Source organism: Mobula hypostoma, chromosome 25, assembly GCF_963921235.1.
Source record: "Mobula hypostoma chromosome 25, sMobHyp1.1, whole genome shotgun sequence".
In the NCBI taxonomy this organism is placed as follows: Eukaryota; Metazoa; Chordata; class Chondrichthyes; order Myliobatiformes; family Myliobatidae; genus Mobula; species Mobula hypostoma.
Window position 1 is genome coordinate 9,851,059 of NC_086121.1, and position 20,996 is coordinate 9,872,054.

The 20,996-nt window shown below is 45.5% G+C and overlaps 1 protein-coding gene across 1 annotated transcript in view; it reads right to left on the reverse strand.

Annotated features, from left to right (window-relative positions):
* The window catches only part of casz1 (castor zinc finger 1), a gene marked incomplete at its 5' end in the record, with an annotated part of 136,799 nt that overhangs the window by 83,331 nt on the left and 32,472 nt on the right, over positions 1-20,996 (reverse strand). The window contains 2 exons of the mRNA XM_063032856.1: positions 2,438-2,528; positions 11,235-11,402. Of these exons, the coding sequence (XP_062888926.1) occupies positions 2,438-2,528; positions 11,235-11,402 (259 nt within the window). The remainder of the gene's footprint in view (positions 1-2,437; positions 2,529-11,234; positions 11,403-20,996) is intronic.

Genomic DNA, 20,996 nt, shown 5'->3' on the forward strand with positions numbered 1-20,996 from the left:
GTCAGGGCTTTATACTTTGGCCCTTGGTAGGGTCACCTGTGGCAAATAGGTCAAAGGGTAGAGGCCAGACTAAGAGTGGTCCTCCGCTCCTCCAGGTTCGGGGGTTCAGCTCAGGGATAACAACCCTGACCGGTCAAACAAAACTGTTACAGAAACAGCAATGAGGTATCGTACATCTGAGAGCGATGGTGTTCCGGAGTCTCCACCCGGGACCTGCATGACAGACAGCAGTGAAAACTGAGAGGAAGCTACTAACATGATGAAAGAAGCTTCGAACACTACCAGAGGTGGAGGATCTTCATGGCTGCCCTAAATGCTAGCGGCATAATGAGCAGTTAGTAAGTAAGTGACGTAAGTTGGTTCGGGTTCAGTGATTCCCTTTATCACTCATTTGATAAAACAGATAATTAAAAAAAGGCAAAGGGGTTTGTTTTGCTGTTGTTGTTTAGTTGCCGTTTGTGTTGTTCTGTAAACATCGTGGGCACGCTATGTTGGCGCCGGAATGTGTGGCGACACTTGTGGGCTGCCCCCAGCACATCCTTTGGTCGTGTTGGTTGTTTGGGCAGACGGCACACTTCACCGTATGCTTCAATGTACCTGTGGTGAGCAAATGAATCTGAGGTTGCCAGTGGCATTGTAAGGAGAGGTTTCAGACCCTGCAGCAGGCTGGAGAAGCAGATAGAGTTGAAGTAACCAAGAGAGTGTGAAAGGCAGAGGGGGAAGCAGAGAGTGAAGGTGAGAAGGATCATGAAAAGTGGAAGAAATAGAGGGAATGAGAGAGGCAAATATGAAGAGGGAAAAACCTTGAACAGGGTTTTGAAAAGGTAGAGAAAACGGGAGAGAAATTAATAGAAAGAATGCAAGAGGTTAGGTGAAAATGCTTGCTATATATGCCTTGTGCTGTGTGTGACTGTTGCTACTGTCTTTTGCGCCTTACCCCTGGAGGTTTGGCTGTATTCATGGGCGTTCAGGTATGGCTGAATCATAATTAGACTTGAACTTGAAAAAGAGAGAACAAAATTAGCAAGGATGGAAGGATCAAAAGTTAGGAAGAAAATGTGAGATTGTAAAGGAATGAGAGGGGAGAAGTAATGTGAGAAGGTAGAGAGAATGTGAGATGGAGAGAGAGAGAGAGAAGGAGAAAACAGAGAGACTGATACAACAACAAATGGATGAAAAATGATAGATTGAGCAATGGAAAGGGAAGGAGACAGAGTGAGGGAGAGAAAGAGAGAGAAGAGAGGGAAGGAAAGGGGTGGTGTGCTGCTGGGCCTGAATATTTGTGATAATCTTGTCACACATTCAGCATTATCCCGGCTCCAGAATTTAGCCAATGTTTAATTTTAATTTTTTTAAATTCAGTCTGCCTGGCAAGGAACGTTGCTCGACTAAAATGGCACCAGATGGTGAGAATGACGCTGGCAACAGTAAACACGAGTGGAAGCCAGCTGGCTCTGAGGCAATGATTTTTAATGGGTATAGAAAGCCCCCATGTGAAAAAAATCACAGTACTATCATCAACAATAAATAAAAACTGCAAGATATTACAGAAGCTAAATCTGGTTTGCACTTTTTTTTAGAAATTGATTAAATTAGTCTGTTCACGCAAATGTTAAGTACTTTAAGGAAAGATTAGTTAAATGGAAGTGTAAATGGAGCGCTGGGAGCAGTGCGGCTGGGCTTAGCCCTGATGGAAACAGGTTGGATAAGACAGTTTGAGGGGTTTTTGGTAGGTTAACTCAATACTCCCCTTTGTTATCTTAGCAAGGCACATGGATGATAGGAAAATGGAGGACTATGTAGGAGGAAGGGTTAGATTGATCTTAGAGTAGGTTAAAAGGTCGGCACAATGTCGTAGGCCGAAGGCCTGTACTGAGCTGTAATGTTCTATGTTCTACCTTCGAACTTCCCTCTGTCCTACTTTGGTGCTTTCATCAAAGACCCTGAATACTTTCTCCATTCTCTGTCTTATGTCAGATTTCCTGTATTTTTGCTTTTCATTAACTTCCCAAATTATTTGTTTTATTTTGTTTAGAGATACAGCGTGGAACAGGCCCTTCTGTCCAATGAGCTGCACTGACCAGCAACTCACCGATCAGACCCTAGGCTAATCACAGGAGCATATACGATGCCCGATTCACCTGTTAATGGGTATGTCTCTGAAAACTGCAGCACCCGGAGGAAACGCATGCAGTTCAGGGGGAGAACGCACGAACCCCTTACAGATGACGCCAGGATTGAACTCTGAACCCTGGACTGCCCCGAGCTGTAATAGTGTCACACTACCATGGCGTCCATTTTGAGTATTTCCCTGCACGTTTAGTTTTTATTTCCCTTGTGTGACGCTTTTCGCAGGCAGGGGTGTGAGCGGCTTCCGTTCCTTGCTGCCTAAAAGGGCTCAGAGAAGGAGAGAGCGAAAGGAACGTAATGGCCGTACCTGGTGGTTGCACTCGGGATCCAGACAGTGATAGTGCTCCCGATACTGATAGGCGCAGTGAATGTGCCCACACTGCTGACTCCCGGAAAACCTGGAAAAGAGGGAAAAGCAGGATTGATTTCTGCCATTTCTTGTCTGGCCAGAGAAAATCTGGGCCTCGGGTTAAAACACAACTTTATTTTTTACCACTGATAACAGGCAACATGCACAGAAGGATTTTGGTGTTGAAGTCCATAGCTCCCTGAGGGTGGCAACACAAATGTAAAGGCAGGAAAATGAGGCATTAGGGCACGCTTCTCTTCAGTGGCATTGAGTATCCGAGTCAGGAAGTTACATTATAAAACTTTAGTGAGGCTGCATTTAGCTCTGTTTTCCCCTTTACAAGAAGGATGTTGAGGCTTTGGAGAGGGTTCAGCAAAGGTTCACCAGGATGTTGCCAGGATTAGAGAGTATTAACTACAAGAAGAGCCTGGACAAACTTGGACAGATTTCTCTGAAGTGTCAGAGACTGGTAAGTGTTTATACAACTATAGTACAGTGGACAGTCAGAGTCTCCCCAGAGGTGGAAATGTCCAATTCCGGCATAGTCTGTAAGGAGTTGGTACGTCCTCCCCATGGAATGCATTGGCTTCCTCTAGGTTCCTCCCCTGTCCGAGGACGTACCAGGTAGTAAGTTAATTGTCCTGAGATTAGGCTCGGGTTAAATAGGCAGGTTGCTGGGCAGTGTGGCTCATTAGGGCGGAAAGGCCTATTCCACACCCTATCTCTAAATAGAGCCATAGAAAAGGACAGCACAGAAACAGGCCCTTTGGCCCATCCAGTCCATACTAAACCATTCCACCCGCCTACTCCCATCGACTTCCCCCCCAGACCATAGCCCTCCATACCCCGACCATCCATGTACCTATCTAAACTTCTCTTACAGTTTGAAATCGAGCTTGCATGCACATTTGCACTGGCAGCTCATTCCAGTCTTGTGGTAAACCATATATATACATATGTTGTAACTGGGTTACCTGTCTGAACATGCCCCTCTGCTGACTGCCCCTGTGGCTCCTCCCACAGACCCCTGAATAAAGGCGATCGTGCCACTGTTCCTCCCTCAGCCCGGGGCAGATACTCAGCATGGATGTTGGACCATTTACTGTTAATAAAAGCCTTTTAATATTTACTCTACTTCCAGTCTTCTGGAGTAATTGATAGTGCATCAAGTCTCACACCTCTCTCAGTGAAGAAGTTCCCCTTCATGTTCCCATTAAGCTTTTCACCTATCATCCTTAACCCATGACCTTTTGCTCTAGTCTCACCCAACCTCAGTGGAAAAAGCCCGCTTGCATTTACCCTATCAATACCCCTCATAATTTTGTATACCTCTATCAAATCTCCTCTCAGTCTTCTATGTTCCAAGGTATAAAGGCCTCAACCTAATCAATCTTTCCATGTCACTCAGGTTCTCCAGTGCTGGCAACATCCTTAATTAAAATATAAATAAATAAAAACATTTTTGGAACGTTTAGGGACATGTGGGATCAGCTCGGAAAGTGGTCCTGAGATGCACACCCTGCTTTGATCTTATTGAACAGTAAAGAAGCCTTTTAGGCGAGAGGGGGGAATATGAGTGGAGATGTAGGAGGTGAGTAATTTACACAGAGAATGGCAGGTGTCTGGAAGGTGTGGTGGTGGAAGCAGATACAATAGGCCCACGTACAAGCAGGGAGTGAAGGGGCATGGATCCTGTGCAGTCAGATAGGTTTATTTCAGCTTGGCTCCATGGTCGGTGTTGTGGGCCGAAAGGCCTGTTTTTGAGTTGCAGGCTCTATGCACTTTGTGTGCGTGCGACAGCCTGAAAATCCCTCATTCCTTTGGAGAGATCTGTCAAATAATAAACAGTAAGCCTTGCTCCTCTTCAGCGTGACGGGGTGGAGAGACGTCTCTACCAAAGAAGACGTGAGGCACTCCTCCCCTCTGCTGGCCTGCAGGTCACCTGTGGGCAAGGTGTGGCACCTGCTTAGCCCCCGATCAGGGTGAAGTCATGGGAGCAGTTGGCGGACGGTCGTATGAGCAGCTGGTGCCTATCGCAAGTTCTGGTTATGCGACCACTGACGCCAGACAATCTCTGAAGAGTACTGATATTGGCTGGGGTCACCCGTCTTGCAAAGACTCTGTCCAGGAGAAGGCAATGGCAAACCACTTCCGTGGAAAAATTTGCCAGGAGCAATCACGGTCAAGATAGATGGCTTTGCCCCTCATCACGACACGGCACACGACGATGGTGATGATACTCCTCATCGCTCCCGAGGATTTTGGAGTCAGGGTGAGGGGCGTGATTTTGGTCAGAGTGAGTTAGCTAGTGTCTTCTGCACAGTAAAGAGAATTATTAACATCAGCATCACCAGCATAATAGTTAAAAACTGATTTAAAAGGAACACACTTGTAACTTTGCCAGGAATAATATCTGCCATGTCATTAACGCAGCGTGCCCTCTTTCTTCAGAGTGCTAACAGGCTGTTGAACAGAAATTATTGTGCTCACTGCGTTTTACAAGGCTTGTTGCAGGTTGGATCACTGACAAAACCTAATGGAAACTCCTGCAGCATCACTCCAGAGCAACCCTGGTGGTTTCTGTGTTTAATAGTCACAGAGTAACAGGGCGAGGAAGCAGGTCCTTTATCTCAACTGCTTTAACCTTTGGGAACCAGCGTGGATAACTTCACTCACCTCAACACTAAACTGATTCCGCAACCTGCAGACTCACTTTCAGGGACTCTAAAACTCATGTTCTCAGTATTATTTATTTACTATCTTTTATTACGATTATTACACAGTGTTAAATTGAACCGAACTGAGCACTCCGAGACAGTTTCAGGGACTCCACGGTCTGATGTTTAATATTCTGTGTGTGTTATTCGCTCGCCTTTGCCCTTTGTGCGATTTTTTTTGTACGTTGGGTGCTTAATGTTTTCTTTGAACGGGTTCCATGGTGTTTCTGAGTTTCATTGCTGTCTGCAGGAAGGGGAATCTCAGGGTTGTATACTGCATGCATACTTTGATAATAAATGTACTTTGCATATTAGCTGTTTGTCAGTCTTTGCGTGTGTTTTTTCATTGATTCTACTGTATTTCTTTCTTCTACTATGAATGCCCACAAGAAAATAAATCTCAAGATACGTAATAAACTTGCTTTGAAATTTGTACTTCTGCTCCATGCCAGCAAAGATTCCCATCTAAGCTAGTCCCATTTTCCCACATTGAAAGATGAGGATTAGCTTTAGTTGTCACATGTAGATCAAAATGCTTCCTTGAGGTTGCTATAGCCAGGGGGTGCGAGTGGGGATAAGACCCCACTAAATACTCAAATAGATTCTGACAACCAAGCCGAGCTCCTGGTCTTAATGTGTGGCTTAGCTACTAAACCTGGCAGAACCATTTCTACTGACAGGAGAAGGGGCAAAGGCGGGTTACTGGCACCTTAAAATCAGTTACTTCAGGCGGATGGGGCTCATCAGCTGTGGCTGGCAGCTCATCTAGGAGAAGGAAAACTCTGATCTCAAACCTCCACTGCCTTGCGGCTGTACCCACTCATGGGGAAGGTTTCAGGAGTAAATCCCAAGGGAAAATCTGGAGGCTGGAGTCACTATGTTGAGATCAACACTGACTGGCTACTACTGTGACACTGGTACCAAACTGTATCGGTCTCTGCCATTCCTTTGGGTTCATCAGAAGCGTGGAGAGGGGGAGCCTGCCACATGGACAACAGATCTCTATATTGTACTCCCCTGGCTTGCATATATAGACAACCACGAAGCAACATCCATGGTTCACCTCGACCAACAGAGGCCTCAGACATCAAAACATCGAAACCTGTTCTGCCCACATTCTCAGTAACTTCTCCCAGCCTTTAAGTCTCATTATATTCCTGAGAACTGTTCTTGCCCTGAACTGCCTGTAAATCAGAAATTAACAAAACCCATGTGTGGGGTGAGGGTCAGATTCAGTGGTGACGGGACGGAAAGTAGGTGTGGGAAGAGTGGCCGCCAACCAGCTTCAGTGAGCCACTAACAAGTGGGTGTCAAAGGTTATGGGGTTGTGAGAGATAATAAGTCAGCCATGATAGAATGGCAGAGCAGACTTGATGGGCCAAGTGGCGAAATGAAGGGTCTTGGCCCAGAACATCGATTGTTGACTCATTTCCATAGATGCTGCCTGACCTGCTGAGTGTGTGAGTGTGTGTGTGTGTTTCTCAGGGTGAGAATGGGTTACAGGGAAAATCAGCACAAAGTGGAATTGCTCTGTGAGCCAGCATGAATACAATGGCCTGAACTGGCTTCCTCCTATGTTCTACAGAGTCATGATAGGCGGGGAGCAATAATCTCAGAAAATATTCTTATTTAAATATTGCAAATGCATGTTGGAGATTTTAATCAAAATTGCACCTACTGTTAATCTAAAATGCCCTGTTCATGTTCTCTAATGTCCGCTCATTTGCACTCCCTTCTGATTTGTTGCCAATTCCAGCATAGACTGAAAGCATCCTCCCTGATGGCCGTACTTGTAAACTAATGGTAGTGTTCCAGATGAGTGAGGTTACTTCTTCTGTAAGATAATGGGGCAGAACATCTCAGCTAAACTGAGCAATTTGGCTAATAACTCCAGCTTCGAGCCTTGGCAGCAAAAGAACTGAGCTCGCCTCCTGCCCTCGGGACTCGTACCCAGCTGATGGGCGAAGGAATGCAGAGCTGGGAGTGGGTGATGTGGGGCAAGTGAGGAGAGCTGCCGAATGTTGCAGTAGTGACCCTTCCCCCTCCTCGCAACATCTCTCCCCCACCCACAGCAGCGGTTGATTGTACTAACTGGGGACAAGCCAATGCCCACTTCCAACTCAGAATCAGAATCACGTTTATTTTCACTGGCATATGTCATGAAATTTGCTTGTTTAGCATTACAGCACAGAATAAGCACCATCAGCCCTTCAAGCCACGTCATCCCAGCAACCCCACAACTCTGATTAACCCTAACCTAATAACGGGACTATTTAACCATATAACCATATAACAATTACAGCACAGAAACAGGCCATCTCGGCCCTGCTAGCCCGTGCCGAACTCTTACTCTCACCTAGTCCCACCGACCTACACTCAGCCCATAACCCTCCATTCCTTTCCTGTCCACATATCTATCCAATTTAACTTTAAACAACGACATCGAACCTGCCCCAACCACTTCTGCTGGAAGCTCGTTCCACACAGCTACCACTCTCTGAGTAAAGAAGTTACCCCTCATGTTACCCCTAAACTTTTGCCCCTTAACTCTCAACTCATGTCCTCTTGTTTGAATCTCCCCCACTCTCAATGGAAAAAGCCTATCCACGTCAACTCTATCTATCCCCTTCATAATTTTAAATACCTCTATCAAGTCTCCCCTCAACCTTCTACGTTCCAAAGAATAAAGACCCAACTTGTTCAACCTTTCTCTGTAACTTAGGTGATGAAACATAGGTAACATTCTAGTAAACCCTCTCTGTACTCTCTCTATTTTGTTGACATCTTTACTATAATTTGGTGACCAATGACCAATGAAAATTTACAATGAACAATTAATCTACCCAGGCAACGAAACAATCAAACAAACACAGAAATTCAATTAGTTAGGGAGCACGATAATATCTGACGGTAGGGCTAATGTTGAAATTAGAAGGAAGATTGGGAATGCCAAATGCATGCTCGAGTGTTCAAGCAAGATAATTTCCGTGGGTACGAAACTCAGAGTGTTGTGGTGCTACGTTCATTCCACACTAACAAATAATGTTGGACAATACCAAAGCAAAATGAGGGAAGACTCGTAGCTGCAGAAATGTTGTTTTTCAGAAGAACTTTGAAAACACCGTGGAAGGACAGAGATAAAAATGATGAACTGTTCCGAAAAGCCGGAATAAGAGATGGATATCATCAATCAGCAAATGGCAGCTGGAATTTCTAGGACACGTACTGAGGAAAAAGAAGCTCGAACATCTTGCAGCGACAGGAAAAGTTGACAGAAGAAAAAGTCGCGGTCAACAGCACAAGACATTCATGAGTTACATCATGGGATGCACAGGCAAAAGTTTGAAGATCTTATTGGAAACTCTCAGATTAAAGACATGGAAGACTATGAACGCCCATGTCATATGACATGGCACATTATGAATGAATGGTATGTCTTTGGACTGTGGGAGGAAACTGGAGCACCTGGGAAGAATGTAGAGAGAACCCTTACAGAACAACAATACAATGCAATAAATTATAACAACAAATGGCTACTTTATTAAGTACACCAGTACACACGCTCGTTAATGTAAATATCTAATCAGCCAATCACTCAATGCATAAAAGCATGCAGACATGGTCAAGAGGTTCAGTTGTTGTTCAGACCAAACATCAGAATGGGGAAGAAATGTGATCTAAGTGACTTTGACCATTGAATAATTGGTGCCGGACGGGGTGGTTTGAGTACCTCAGAAACTCCTGGGATTTTCAAGCACAAGTCTCTGAAGTTTACAGAGAATGGTGTGAAAAACAAAAAAAAACATCAAGTGGGCAGCAGTCCTGTGAGCGAAAATGCCTTGCTATTGAGAGAGGTCAGAGGAGAATGGCCAGACTGGTTCAAGCTGACAGGAAGGCGACAGTAACTGAAATGACCACGCATTACAACAGTGGTGTGCAGAAGAGTGTCTCTGAACGCACAACATGAACTTGAAGTGGATGGGCTACAGCAGCAGAAAACCACAAACATACACTCTGTGGCCACTTGTAGGTACCTCCCATAGCTAATAAAGTGGCCACTGTGTGTACATAAAAATTAAATAAGCAGTGCCAAAAGAGAGCAAGGATAGTGAGGTTGTGGTCATGGGTTCATTGTCCATTCAGAAATCCAATGATGGAGGAGAAGAAGCTGTCGCTAAAGCATTAAGTCTTCCATAAAACTGGGATTTTCTCTTTGGAGAAGGGAAAATATCCAAGTGTTAACCTGTGTTTTTCTTCACACTGTTCCTGGCATTTTTTATTTTGGGAACTTGTTTCAGGAAACATCTCAGAGAGAGCAGGTAGCCCTTGGCCAGAGGGTTCCTGATACATTTCCGTAGGGCTGAGATTTGCCTGTAACACCCTGTGTAGGAAGGCTGCGGTGCTGGAGAGAGAATCTGTGCTAAATGAACTCATTGGCCAAACTCTCCACTTTTAGATACTGGTTCTGAGAGTGGTTTTGAACTATTTTAAAAATGCATCCGAAGGGAGATTTGAATATGAGACTAATACATAAAATATCCTATAAATTATGATAAGAAATACATGCTGTATATAATAGTGTGGCAGGGTGGAGATAAGTCTTTCCCGAAGGAGGTGTTAGGCGCTTCTTCCCTCCGCTGGCCTGTAGGTCACCCTTGGGCAAGGTGTAGCACCCCAGGGTCATGTGAAACCATGGGAGCAGGTGGTGGATGGTCGTATGAGCAGCTGGTGCATATCACATCCTGGTTATGCAACCATTGACAATCTCTGAAGAGTATTGATAATGTCTGGGTCACCCTTCTTGTAAAGACACTGCCCAGAAGAAGGCACTTCTGTAGAGAAATTTGCCAAGAGCCATCATGGTCAAAGACCATGATCACCTACAGCATATGACACGGCACATAATGATGATGTCATATGACATGGCACATAATGATGATGATGGTACTATATATATATATACAGCAAATTAGTGCCGAAAGAGAACACAATTAGTGAGGCAATGTTCATGGATTCATTGTCCACTCAGAAACAGACAATGTAGTACTGAAGAGGGATTCGAGGATGGGAGTGAATGGGGCTCCATCAAGTTACGTTGCCACAATCCTCCAGAAGGCATCGCTGTCCAGTAGATGGAAAATAACTTTACCTTGCACAATGGGGCCAAATTTCTGATAAAATACAACTAGAATGTTGTAATATTAAAAACAAAACTTTGTGGGACAATAAATTGACCATATTTGAGGTGTGGCGACAGCTGCTACAAAGGACAAGTGAAGAGAAATTGCACTTGTTGGACACACTGTTTGTCTATAGGATGGAAGGCCTGCCACATGACGAGCGTTTGATGGCTCTGGGCCTGTACTCACTGGAATTCAGAAGAATGAAGGGTGACCTCATTGAAACCAATCGAATGTTGAAAGACCTTGATAGACTGGGTGTGGAGATGATGTGGAGAGAACAGCCTCAGAATAGAGGGGCCCTCTTTTAGAATGGAGATGAGGAGGGACTTCTTTCACTAGAGGGTGGTAAGTCTGAGGAAACCACAGGTGGCTGTAGAGACCAAGTCATGGGGTATATTTAAGGTAGAGGTAGGTAGATTCTTGATTGGTCAAGGCATGAAGGGATACGGAGAGAAGACAGGAGACTGGGGCTGAGAGGGAAATTGGATCAGCCATGATGAAATGGCAGAGCAGACTCGATGGGCCAAATGGCCTAATTCTGCTCCTATATCTTATGGTCTTTTGGTCTAAGATCTGGGCGTCGCTGTAAAGATCAGTGTTATTGGGACAGTACGGTGGCATGGTGGTTAGTGAGATGCTATTAAAGTACCAGTGACCTGGGACATTCCAGAGACGTAGGGGTTAGTAGGTTAATTGCTTACATGGGTGTAAATGGGCAATAAGGGCTCATCGGACCAGAGGGGCCTGTTACTGTGCTGCATCTCTGTTTGTAAATAAATTGCCCTTGAGAAGATGGTGGTGGCCCCCAAACAACTTTAAGCATTTAAGACGTTTGTAGATAGGAACTTAATTCACCTAGGTATAGAAGAGTACGAGCCAAGTTCTGGAAGATGGATTGATGTGGATGGGTTCAAGGTGAGCATGGGAATGGTGGGCCGAATGGCCAGTTTCCGTGTTGTGTGACCATGCCTGTCCTCCAGTCCCTTGGGTGATGGTGTTCGCAGAGCGGCGCAGGAGTGGGAGCTGCAGGAGTCAGACAACAACAAGGGATGGTGGGTGACTAGTAAGGGATCTGCAGAAACTGAGCTCCGTCGATCCCTGTGCAAAGGGTCTCGGCCCGAAACGTGCACCGTTCATTCCCCTCCAAAGACGCTGGCTGACCCTGCTGAGTTCCTCCAGCATTTTCTGCGTGTTCCCCTCGATCCCCGAAGCCCTTGTCCCTTCGAGTGAGGGGGGTTGTCGGCGGGGACGGGTGCTGGCGAGTACTCACCTCTCAAGATGGAAGGGAACTGGAAGGACAGGAGCTCCTTACAGCAAGAGGGAAGGAGGGGAGAACGCCACCTTGTAGGGATCCAATGCTACATGGACTAGGCACAGCCTGACCAGCTGACACCTCAGGCTTGAGTATCCTGCTTAGGCTGGCACACCGCCGGGGGCAGAATAGGCACACAAAAGCAGAATTTACTCTCAGCTCACCCTCTACCCCTCTTCCTACCTCACCAACCGAATCAGCATCAGAGTCAGGTTTGTTATCACTGACGTACTGTGAAATCTGTTGTTTTGTGGCAGCCGTACAGTGCAATATATAAAATATATAATAAATCACCACAAGTAATATATATGAATTAAAAATATAATATATAAAAGTAAGTAAATATATTAATATTTATATATATATACACACACACACACACAAAATTAAATTAAATAAGTAGTCCAAAAAAAGAGCAAAACCAGTAAGGAAATGTTAATAAGGTTGGTTCAGTGTCCATTCAGAAAACTAATGGTGCAGAGGGGAAGAAGCTGCTCCTAAAACGTTGAGTGTGTGCCTTCAGGCTCCTGTACCTCCTGCTTGATGGTATCAATGAGAAGAGAGCAAGTCCTGGGTGATGGGGGGTCCATAACGATTGAAGCCACCTTTTTGAGGCATCTCCTTTGAAGATGTCCCCGATGCAGGCGAGGCGAGTGCCTGTGATGGCACCGAACTTCAATTCATTCCCCCAGGTCATGAACTAACTCCTTTCCTAATCCCAAAAATCATCCCCACTCTTTTCTCCCCCCACCGTTCACAGTAACCGCGGCTGACAACCAGATAGGCAAAGCAGACTCAATTAACGGAGTTTATTTATGATTTAGGAAACCACAGCGTTTAATGAAAGATGTCCCTTAGTAACTAAAGAGAACCAGAGTTATAAACCAAACAGTATTCAGAGCTGGTATGGTGGTGACAGGAGGCTAGAATTACAAATCCTGTTTCAGGCACCTCAAGGAACCTTTCTGTTTTTAAAAGCACCATAGACCGGATTAGATGTTTCCTTAGAACTCCTTATTTTCATATTTAAATCTTAATCCTTTTACTAAATGCTGTTATTGTATTTTGCCTTTTTTATAACAATATTCATTTTGCATAACCGGTAATCCCTCCCAGGCAGCAATACATTTGGCATTTTTATTAAAAAAACAATTTGCTCCCTTCTCCCTGTGTCCCGGCTAATCTGGTTTATTTAATAAAGACTCAAACAAGGGAAAATTACTGCATCATTCACAAACTGTCATATCTGGAACTCATAGTTTGAAAGTTTGAAAGGAAGGGGTGGCACGGTAGCGTAGTGGTTAGCACAACGCTTTACAGTACAGGCAACCCGTTTTCAATCCCTGCCACTGCCTGTAAGGAGTCTGAACACTCTCCCCGTGACCGTGTGGGTTTTCTCCCACAGTCAAAGGTGTACCAGTTGGTGGGTGAATCTGTGGAATTCGTTGGCACAGGCGGCTGTGAAGGCCAAGTCATTGTCAATTTACATCGGTGGTGCGCAAGTAGAACAGATCAAAAGCTTTAAATTCCTTGGGGTCAATATCACAATTGACCTGACTTGGTCCAGCCAAGCAGAGTCCACTGCCAAGAAGGCCCACTAGCGCCTCTACTTCCTGAGAAAACTAAAGGAATTTGGCCTGTCCCCTAAAACCCTCACAAATTTTTATAGATGCACCGTAGAAAGCATTCTTCTAGGGTGCATCACAACCTGGTATGGAAGTTGTCCTGTCCAAGACCGGAAGAAGCTGCAGAAGATCGTGAACAGAGCCCAGCACATCACATAAATCAATCTTCCGTCCTTGGATTCACTTTACACCGCACGCTATCGGAGCAGTGCTGCCAGGATAATCAAGGACACAACCCACCCAGCCAACACACTTTTCGTCCCTCTTCCCTGTGGGAGAAGGCTCAGGAGCTTGAAGACTCGTACGGCCAGATTTGGGAACAGCTTCTTTCCAACTGTGATAAGACTGCTGAACGGATCCTGACCCGGATCTGGGCCGTACCCTCCAAATATCCGGACCTGCCTCTCGGTTTTTTTTGCACTACGTTACTTTTCATTTTTCTATTTTCTATTTATGATTTATAATTTAAATTTTCAATATTTACTAATTTTTACTATTTAAAATATTTTTAATATTTAGTATTTGTAATCCAGGGAGCAGGAAGCGCAGAATCAAATATCGCTGTGATGATTGTACGTTCTAGTATCAATTGTTTGGCGACAATAAAGTATAAAGTATTTAAGACAGTGGTTGATAGGTTCTTGATTAGTCAGGGCATGAAGGGATACGGGGGAAAGGGCAGGAGATTGGGGATGAGAGGAAAAATGAATCAGCCAGGATGAAATGGAGCAGCAGACTCAGCGGGCCAAATGGCCTAATTCTGCTCCTATATCTTATGGTCTTAATTGGTCATTGTAAATTGTCTTGTGATTAGGCTGGTATTAAATTGGGGTGATTGCTGGGCGGTGCAACTCGAAGGGCCAGAAGGGCCTGTTTCATGCTGCATCCCAATAAAATGAACTAAGTACATAAAAACAGGAAATTTATGTTTACAGGTATAACTGATGGGTAAAGGAGAGGGACCTGGCTGACAGTAATTCTTCGGAGTGTTCGTCATGTTCCCCAACTGAAGAGAATCATCAGTAAATCTGTTGACACTGATCCGTGAAGCCACTCGCACTGCTTTTGGACCATGTTCAAATGCAATGTGCTCTCTACATACCGGAGTACGTACGAGGCAAGGCATACATATCTTCTTCTCTGTGGATTGTCACCTTGTCGCGGTGGAGAAGCTTGTGTGGTCCTGAGATCCCGAGAGCAATGCCGTCTGGAGCTATGCTCCTGGTAGGGTCACCCATGGCGGTAAGGTCAAGGGTGAGGTCCCTGACAAAGAACAATCCAACCAAGACCTCAACGGTGGAACAGGCAGACGAAGTTACTTCGAACTCAGCGGCTGTGAAGGCAGATGAAGGCCGCAACAAGTCCATCAGCTCCAATCGTCGTGGTTTCCATGCCATTGGAATCAATTGGTTGATTTGTGAACTATCGTGTGCTTCTTGGAGTGCAACATCAAGTACATGTTAAACAAATACACGCACAGGTGGGTTTGCTCTGTGGGCCACTTCTTCAGAACGAAGACCATCATCCTCGACCTCGAGGGATAGCCACGACGACGAGGCAAGGCATAAGTACAAGGGAACTCCCGTTCCTCTCATTGTTGCTTCAGTATGTAAGGCAAATCGTCTGTACTGCCTAACTTTGTAATGCACACTGCTGCCATCAGGAAGAAGGTACAGGAGCCTCAGGTCCCACGCCACCTGGTTCAGGAGCAGTTTTAACCCTACAACCATCGGGATCCTGAACCAGAGTGGATAACTTCACTCACCCCATCACTAAACCGATCCAACAACATATGGACTCACTTTCACAGACTCTTTATCTCATGTTCACGATATTTATTGCTGATTTATTATTATTATTGGTGCTAAGAGGCACTCCCAGGCAAGGGAGTCTAAAGCTAGTAATCAAAGTCTCAGGCCAATGAGATGATCATTTTAGGACTGTATTTGAGGGAGAGAAATTTTAGGCTTCCCAGAATGTCAAGGAGTTTGAGGATTGGGTTGGTGATTTTATCGAGTGGTAGAGCAAATTCAAGGAGCACCAAGATCCACTCCTACTCCTGTCTCTTAGCTTAAGTGATTTGCTTGTTCGGAGTACTTACAACACAGAACATAGAACACTATAGCCCAGTACAGGCCCTACGGCCCACAATGTTGTGCCAACCATTCAACCAACCCTAAATTTAATCTAACCCTTCCCTCCTTCACAGCATCCACACCACCCAGGACATGCTCTCTTCTAGCTGCTGCCATCAGGAAGAAGGTACAGGAGCCTCAGGACTCACACCAGGTTCAGGGACAGTTATTACCCCTCAACATCAGGTTCTTGAACCAGAGGGGTAACTTCACTCTCTCAAACACTGAACTGTTCCCACAACCTATGGACTCACTTTCAAGGGCCCTTCATCTCATGTTCTCGATATTTATTGCTTATTTATTTACTATTATTTTTGTTTCTTTTATCTCAGTGCTGTATATGGAAACAGATATGTACTTTGACAGTGAATTGACTTTGAGTTTGAGTAACCCTCCATTTTCCCATCATCTTAAAAGTTTCTTCAAGGTCCCGGATGTATCTGCCTCGACCACCACCCTGGCAGGGCGTTCCACACACCCACCAATCTCTGTGTAAAAAGGTTACATGGTATTTTTGGGACAGAGATATTCAATGGATGCACTCCTCCAGATTCAAAGAAACACTTTAGTAATTCACTGGAGCAAATTGGTCATGGCTGCCGATTTGTTACATGCAACTTCAGTGTCTGCGTGCTAGGACACAATCACTCCACTAACTCATAAACAGAAGCCATTCCGCACACGCTGGAAATCCAAAGCAACACAAACAAAATGCAGGAGGATCTCAGCAGGTCAAATATAGAGAGGAATAAAGTCAATATTTCGGGCCGAGACCCTTCATCAGGATTGGACAGGAAAAGGGGACGAGGCAGGAATAAGAGGGTGAGGGGAGGGAAGGAGTACAAGCTGGCAGGTGATTGGTGGGACCAGGTGAGGGGGAAGGAGTACAAGCTGGCAGGTGATTGGTGGGACCAGGTGAGGGGGAAGGAGTACAAGCTGGCAGGTGATTGGTGGGACCAGGTGAAGGGGAAGGTGGGTGGATGGGGGGCGGGGGGAATGAAGTGAGAAGCTGGGAGGTGTTCCAGCTTCCTTCCCCTTCCTGATGAAGGGTCTCGGCCCAAAATGTCGACTGTTTATTCCTCTCCATAGATGCTGCCTGACCTGCTGAGCTCTTCCAGCATTTTGTGTGTGTATCACTATGGTAACAGTTGTTCGATATTCATAGGAGCCCAACCTCTTAAACTGCCCAGGGTCACAGCAAGATTTCCAGATTAGAATCTAAGGTTATTTGAGGCGAGTTGAATCCAACCTCAAGCTCAGGCAGAAAAGTAAACTATTCCAAAGCTGCCAACTTGTCACTGTGCTGAGAGCACATCGTGTCTCTCTGCCAGCAGCAGGAAGCTTCAGTCTGATCTGTGGATTTCTACCAAGGATTGATGAAATTTCAAAGAGATTTTAAAGATAGCTTTATTTATCACATATACATCAAAACATTGAAACATACAGTGAAAGGCATCGTTTGCGCCAGTGACCAACGCTGTCCGAGGATTACACTGGAGGCAGGCCGCAAGAGTTGCCATGCTTCCAGCTCCAACATACCATGCCTACAACTTACTAACTCTAACCCTAACCATACGTCTTTGAAAAATGGGAGGAAACCAGAGCACCCGGAGGATACCTAAGCATTCACAGGGAGAACATACAAATTCATTACAGACAACGGCAGGAATCAGACCCCAGTTGGTGACTGCTGGTGCTGTAAAGGGTTGTGCTAACCGCTATGCACCGTGCCACCCTGGTCAATTTCCTGATTCTGGCAGACGAGATTGTGGGTTGAAGTTTCACACTTGAGAGAGTAAACCTTTCTCTAGTATTCAATCTCCTCAAGACTACTGGGAGAAGCTCTCCTTCATCAGGAGGATCTGCCCATCTGACTGGGTGTTAGCTATCCCACGCCTGCTCAAGAAACTCTTCTACGATCTTAGCTCATTCTGGGACCTTGTGTGAAGAGATATAATCTGTTCTTCAGCAATGTAGAAACTTATAGCCTAGGAAAAAATTTGGTCCATAAATTTTGGCTGGCAGATAAAAATACCACAGTTCGAACTTTCTGCTTTTCAACTGTTCTTCTAGTTATTTTTTAAACGGGATGAAGGCTTCTGCCTCCTTCTCTCTTTCAGACAATGAGTCCCAGGCACACTGCCCCCACCGCAATCACTTTTCAGCTGAAAACATTTTCCCTCAACATTGCAATCTTCCTAAAATCTATTTTCTCCTATTATCTCCAGCCAGAGTGGTTGATTTAAAAAAAAAAGAAAATGCTGGAAACACTCAGCAGGTCAGGCACCATCAGGGGTGTTCTGTGACTGGCATGTGCTGGGATCGATGCCAAGGCTCGAGGCTTATGGGGAGAATCAGAAGTCTGGAAGTCAAGGCCCTTTGGCTGGAGCCAAATCTGCAAATCTCTGCGGGCCTGTTGGGAAGGTCAAAGCCCAATGTCTGTAGGCCTGAGTCCACTGGAGGCCTGAGGCCTGAGGCCTATTCTGGGGGTAAAGCCCAATGTCTGTAGGCCTGGGCCCACATGAGGCTGGAACCTTGTCGGGGTGGGGGGGGGTTAAAGAACTGTTCATGTGTGCGGGTGGGAGGGAGGAATGGGGCTTGTTTTTGCTCTTGTTGCTGTTTGTAAGACCATAAGATATAGGAGCAGAATTAGGCCATTTGGCCCATCGAGTCTGCTCCACCATTTCATCATGGCTGATCCACTTTCCCTCTGAGCTCTAATCTCTTGCCTTCTCCCCATAACCCTTCATGCCCTAACTAATCAAGAATAAGTTAACCTCTGCCTTAAATATACCCAATAACCTGGCCTCCACAGCTGCCTGTGGCAACAAATTCCACAGATTCACCACTTTTTGGCTAAAGATATTCTTCCTTATCTCCATTTGAAATAGATGCCCCCTTCCCCATTTTGAGGGTGTGTCCTCTGGTATTAGACTCCCCCACCATAAGAAACATCTTCTCCACATCCACTCTATCCAGGCTTTTCCATAAGACCATAAGATATGGGAGCAGAAGTAGGCCATTCGGCATTCTTCACCATTCAATCATGGCTGATCCAATTCTTCCAGTCATCCCAACTCCCCTGCCTTCTCCCCATACCCTTTGATGCCCTGACTAATCAAGAACCTATCTGTCTCTGTCTTAAATGCACCCAGTGATTTGGCCTCCACAGCCGCTCGTGGCAACAAATTCCACAGATTTACCACCTTCTGACTAAAGTAATTTCTCCGCATCTTTGTTCTAAATGGACATACTTTAATCCTGAAGTCGTGCCCTCTTGTCCTAGAATCCACTACCATGGGAAATAACTTTGCCATATCTAATCTGTTAAGGCCTTTTAACATTCAGAATGTTTCTACGAGATCCCCCCTCATTCTCCTGAACTCCAGCGAATACAGCCCAAGAGCTGCCAGACGTTCCTCATAGGGTAACCCTTTCACTCCTGGAATCATTCTTGTGAATCTTCTCTGAACCCTCTCCAATGTCAGTATATCCTTTCTAAAATAAGGAGCCCAAAACTGCACACAATACTCCAAGTGCGGTCTCATGAGTGCCTTATAGAGCCTCAACATCACATCCCTATTCTTATATTCTATACAGTACATTGCATTCACCTTCTTCACCACCAACTCAACCTGAAGGTTAACCTTTAGAGTATTCTGCACAAGGACTCCCAAGGCCTTTTGCATCTCTGCATTTTGAATTCTCTCTCCATCTAAATAACAGTCTTCCCATTTATTTCTTCCACCAACGTCCATAACCATAAACTTCTCGGCATTGTATTTCATTTGCCACTACTTTGCCCATTCCCCTAAACTATCTAAGTCTCTCTGCAGGCTCTCTGTTTCCTCAACGCCACCCGCTCCTCCACCTATCTTTGTATCATCGAAAAATTTAGCCACAAATCCATTAATACCGTAGTCCAAATCATTGACATACATCGTAAAAAGCAGTGGTCCCAACACCAAACCCTGTGGAACTCCACTGGTAACCCGTAGCCAGCCAGAATAGGATCCCTTTATTCCCACTCTCTGTTTTCTGCTGATCAACCAGTGCTCCACCCATGCTAGTTAGGTTTTCAATATTTGTTAAGTTTCAAATGACATTCCCCCTCCCCCCCCCCATTGCATTCTGTGTTGGTCTGCTGGGCAAGGTGGGCATGCTGTTGGCTCCGGGATGTGTGGCGACATTGGTGGGCTACTCTCCCCACTTCATCACACCCTCGTAAAGCATTACCCTGCATGTTTCGATGTACACGTGATATATAATTCTCCAGCTTGAGACAAGCAGAGTTAATGTTTCAGATCAGCAGCTCTTCATGTGAAACCATCCTTCGAGAGCTGAAAGATTAACTCTCCATCTCTTTCCACAGAGGCTGCCTGACCGGCTGAGTGATTCTGGCATCTTTTAATCCTGTTTCCTAGCAGGTTCAGTGTTTTTATTCACGTTTTAGTTTCTAGACAGGGAAATGAGTCATTTCTGTTCACCTGTCTGGCTCTTGCACATAATTTTATTCAACTCAGTTAAATCTCTCATTAGCCTTCTTTATTTCAAAACAAAATTGTCATGCCTGACAACTTCTGAACAAGTTTCTTCTGAACCCCTCTTGGTCCTTCCTCTTACTGCGTACAGCATTCTCCTGTAGTCTAACCACATTTCAAGCTCAGCCTTCTGGTGCAACACATAAAATGCTGGAGGAACTCAGCAGATCAGGCAGCATCTACGGATAGGAATAGACAGTTAACGTTTCGGGCTGAGACCCTTCTTCAGGATTGGAAAGGAAGTGGGAAGATGCCAGAATAAGAAGATGGGGGAGAGGGGAAGGAAGATAGCAAGAAGGTGATAGGTGAAGCCAGGTGGGTGGGAAAGATAAAGGGCTGGAGAGGAAGGAATCTGGTAGGAGAAAATGAACCATGGGAGAGAGGGAAGGAGGAGGGGAACCAGGGGAAGGTGGAGGCAGGTGAGAAGAGATAAGAAGCTGGAGGTGGGGATAGAAGGGGGGGGGGAGGTGGTAAAAGCTCAGCCTTTATGTGGTTCGTTTCCTGCCCCCTTGACCTATAGAGGCACGTGTCCCATCTAGTTGTCCCACTGGCTTCAAGCACTTCAAGTTGCCTCTGTTCCTCAGTATTCCACTATCTATTGTGTAACCCTTTGCCATTTCTGCACTCTGCAAACTGAATTCCATTTAGCACTCTTCTTCCTGCCTGGCCAATCCTTCTACCATTTGAGTATCTTCCAAACGTGTGACATTTCCTGCAAGGGTCTGATGAACTGGTGACGACTGACTGGTAGAGGAACAACTGAAGCTGACTTATCAACTCTGCCTGCACTATCCCGAACTCGGAAGTCTACAAAGGCCATCAGGTATTGGTAACCAAGGAGACCTATGCCTCTGGTTCTCCATCTGGGTCATACCCTAACCTTGCTGCTAGCATTGGGCAGGAGGCGCAGAACCCTGAAGTCCCACATCACCAGGTTCAAGAACAGCCGCTTCCCTTCAACCATCAAGTTCTCGAACCAACCAGCACAACGTTAACCCAACCTC